The sequence below is a fragment of the Papaver somniferum genome, chromosome 9, assembly GCF_003573695.1.
Source record: "Papaver somniferum cultivar HN1 chromosome 9, ASM357369v1, whole genome shotgun sequence".
Classification (NCBI taxonomy): Eukaryota; Viridiplantae; Streptophyta; class Magnoliopsida; order Ranunculales; family Papaveraceae; genus Papaver; species Papaver somniferum.
The window spans coordinates 68,487,152-68,490,037 of record NC_039366.1 but is presented as its reverse complement, the minus strand read 5'-3'; the positions used below and the strand labels follow the sequence as shown (position 1 = coordinate 68,490,037).

The 2,886-nt window shown below is 37.7% G+C and overlaps 1 protein-coding gene across 2 annotated transcripts in view; it reads right to left on the bottom strand.

Annotated features, from left to right (window-relative positions):
- Positions 1-1,222: 1,222 nt before the first annotated feature.
- Positions 1,223-2,886, bottom strand: part of LOC113308311 — a 2,834-nt gene continuing 1,170 nt past the window's right edge. Inside the window, exons 3-4 of one of the 2 annotated variants that reach the window (XR_003339655.1) lie at positions 1,794-2,796; positions 1,224-1,703 (exon numbers count right to left, since the gene is read on the bottom strand). Coding sequence is in view for 1 of the 2 variants with exons in the window: in XM_026556789.1 (XP_026412574.1) it covers positions 1,296-1,703 (408 nt within the window). In the remaining variant the exon portion in view is untranslated. Of the gene's footprint in view, positions 1,704-1,793; positions 2,797-2,886 lie in introns of both variants that reach the window. The other variant, XM_026556789.1, reaches the window with a different exon arrangement.

Sequence of the window (2,886 nt, the reverse complement as noted above, 5' to 3'; positions counted from 1 at the left end):
AACAACAGAATTCCTCTTTTGTCTTTGTTACTGGTGTAGCCGCTTATCGGAGAGGAAAGTAATCTAATTAGGTGAAATCTCTTACGGCCTCTCATTTTAAAGTCTTCTTTGGGATTGAGAAGCTCTAGCGCGACCTGTTGGTGGGAAACTAGATAATTGCGGTTTATCTTTGTTTTTGATTGATTTGATTGACTAACGGTGGTTGAAATCTGATTGCACCTAGTTTGTTTATTCTTGAGTCTTCTGATATAAGATTCACTCAAACTAGTTCAGAGTTTCGGCAGGGATCTTTAGACTGTTGTTAGTTCTAAAGACAATCTTGTGATAATCCATTGTTAACAGACTATGTTCTGTGCGTGATTGATCACAAGAGATTCAAGTGATTGTGTGCAGGTCTTTATTGAAGATTTAAGAAGATTTGAAGACAAAGAAGATATTGAAGATCTGACTTGGGTTTTATAATCTTTGGTGTGCACAATACTTGTTTCGGTAAAAGAGGATCCAATTAATAATCGGTTTATCCTTGTGGTAGATTGGATTGATTAATTGAGTAGATCGGCATCAACACAGTTCTTCGGATTAAAGGTGTTGTTGGCTTAATCTTAAACAATTAACTTTGGGTGATTGAACATAAGATAGATCTAAAGACCCGACGAAGGAGTTTATGTTAAGATAAACGGAAGAGCCTTTGTCCGACTCATATCACTTGGTTGAATAGACTTGATACCAAAAAGATTTTTTGTTCCTTACTGTTTGGAATACGAACCAAAGGAATTGTTCCAAGTACGTGACTTATTCACAATTCGGAGGCGTGGGAATACAAACGGAACTAAGTGAACTATAGTGTTAGTTACTTGGTATCAACTATACGAAGTTAGGTGTAATTTTGTGTAGCGGCTTAATCCTGAGAGTATTCAATTCTAGACAAGGTCCCGGGGTTTTTCTGCATTTTCGGTTTCCTCGTTAACAAAATCTTGCTGTGTCATTTACTTTTATTTTCCGTATTATAATTATTTTATTATAATTAAAGTAAGTCACACAAACGTTAATTCATATTTACTTGATAAGCAATTCTATTGTGTTTGGTTAAGTCCGAACATTTGTATCAAGTAAACATACTTCGTTGTTGTATTGTCTCGATCTCGTATCCATAGACGATCGCACGAAGTGTGAACCGATTAGTTGTATTGTCTCGACTCAGTCCATAGACAATCACTTTCGGAGAAAGGACTTATAGGTAGGAAAAGTTTTAGCTTGAGGTATATTTGGGATTACAACAAACTCAATATCTGTATTTAAATCCACATCGCCTTTTCACTCTCAACCTGGGTTTCAACAACAAACTCCATATCTGTATTTAAATTCACATTACTGTTCAAGTAAGGATTTTCTTCTTGACTCAATCTTGGGATTGAGTAGGTAGGACTAATACCGGTGTCCATGACAACTGGGTGATACCCTGTTCCGTGATCATCCAAAGTAGAAGTAGCTTGGCGCCTACGGATACACTCACCAGAACCACCTAAGCTCAACATACGAAATGTCCCATCCAGAGAAGCTTCTTCCTGGGATTGGTTAGTGATAAAAGCACTAGAAGATGTAACGCCAGTATTGGAAAACCCATACGTAAAACGGTCATACAATAGTTTCTCCAGTGCATCAGTCTTTTCAAAACTTTGTTGTGCCAATCCTTTCCAGTGATCCTGTTACATTATTGATTGGTAAAAAAAAACTAATAAAAAATTATATTTATACTAATAAATTTACAAAAATAAGGTGCATTAATAACTAACCTAAGTGTCATGGATGTTACTCCAATCAAGACGATGGGTGATATTCGGAAGATGATGTATTTCACGTATTCCCCCCGAGTTCACATACGGAAATGACCACTCTACTGTAGGAAAAGTAGATGATGTCTCCGGTTGGGTATATACAAATGTTTCTGCAAACTGACTTGGAGCAAGTACATTAGGAACGAAACGAGAGCTTCCAATGTTACCAATACCAACCTCTTCGTGGCTTTGAACACGACTCAAATCTGGCAACAAAGGACCCATGCTGACAGTTTTTCACCAACCTACATGTTCAGTATCATCTGCTAGAAAGTAATGAAACCCTTATCTTATATCCTCACTTCTAGTGACTGAAAAATCAAGAGGCGTACAAGGAATTGAAATTATACCTAACACCTGCCTCAAACATCTCTCCCCAAGATAAAGGACCTCATCTTTCATATCCACTACTCCCCTGAAATATATTCTCTTACGACTAACCTCTCTTGCTAAAACTACTTCCTCATCTCTATAGTGGGCATTCAATACCCATGGTCGCCAAACAACTGCTCCAGGTGACAGTCTCAGATCCATCTGTCTTTTAGCATTGCTCATAGAATGTTTCCCGGAGTCTGATTGTTTCACACCCTCTGTATGGGTTTATTGAAACATATTAATCGCAGGGTACATTTGTTCAGGGTCGAATGATCCAAATTTTAGTAATGGTTGACAATTACGAAAGTAAATATAGTACCAATACTCTAATATCATTCACATTACTGCCATGTTATTATCAACACCACTAGAAACCTTGTCCAAGTTGTTTAACAACCTACCATAAATAAATGAACCCCAATCAAACCTACCAAGATTTTGCAAGCTTTCTGAATCTCCCAAAACAACCAACCATGCTTTTGAAGCGTTAGTGGAAGTCGTTCCGGTGAATCCTTGACCAATAACCCAAAGAAGATAAATCCTAGTCAATTCCTCCCATACCTCAGAGTTGTCCATGAGTTTCCTACTGTTTATATAAGATGAAAGGTGAGAGAGACATACAACTGAGAATTTACTATCCCATGGTTTTTTAGAAGTCCTGGCTTGTCGGGTGGGG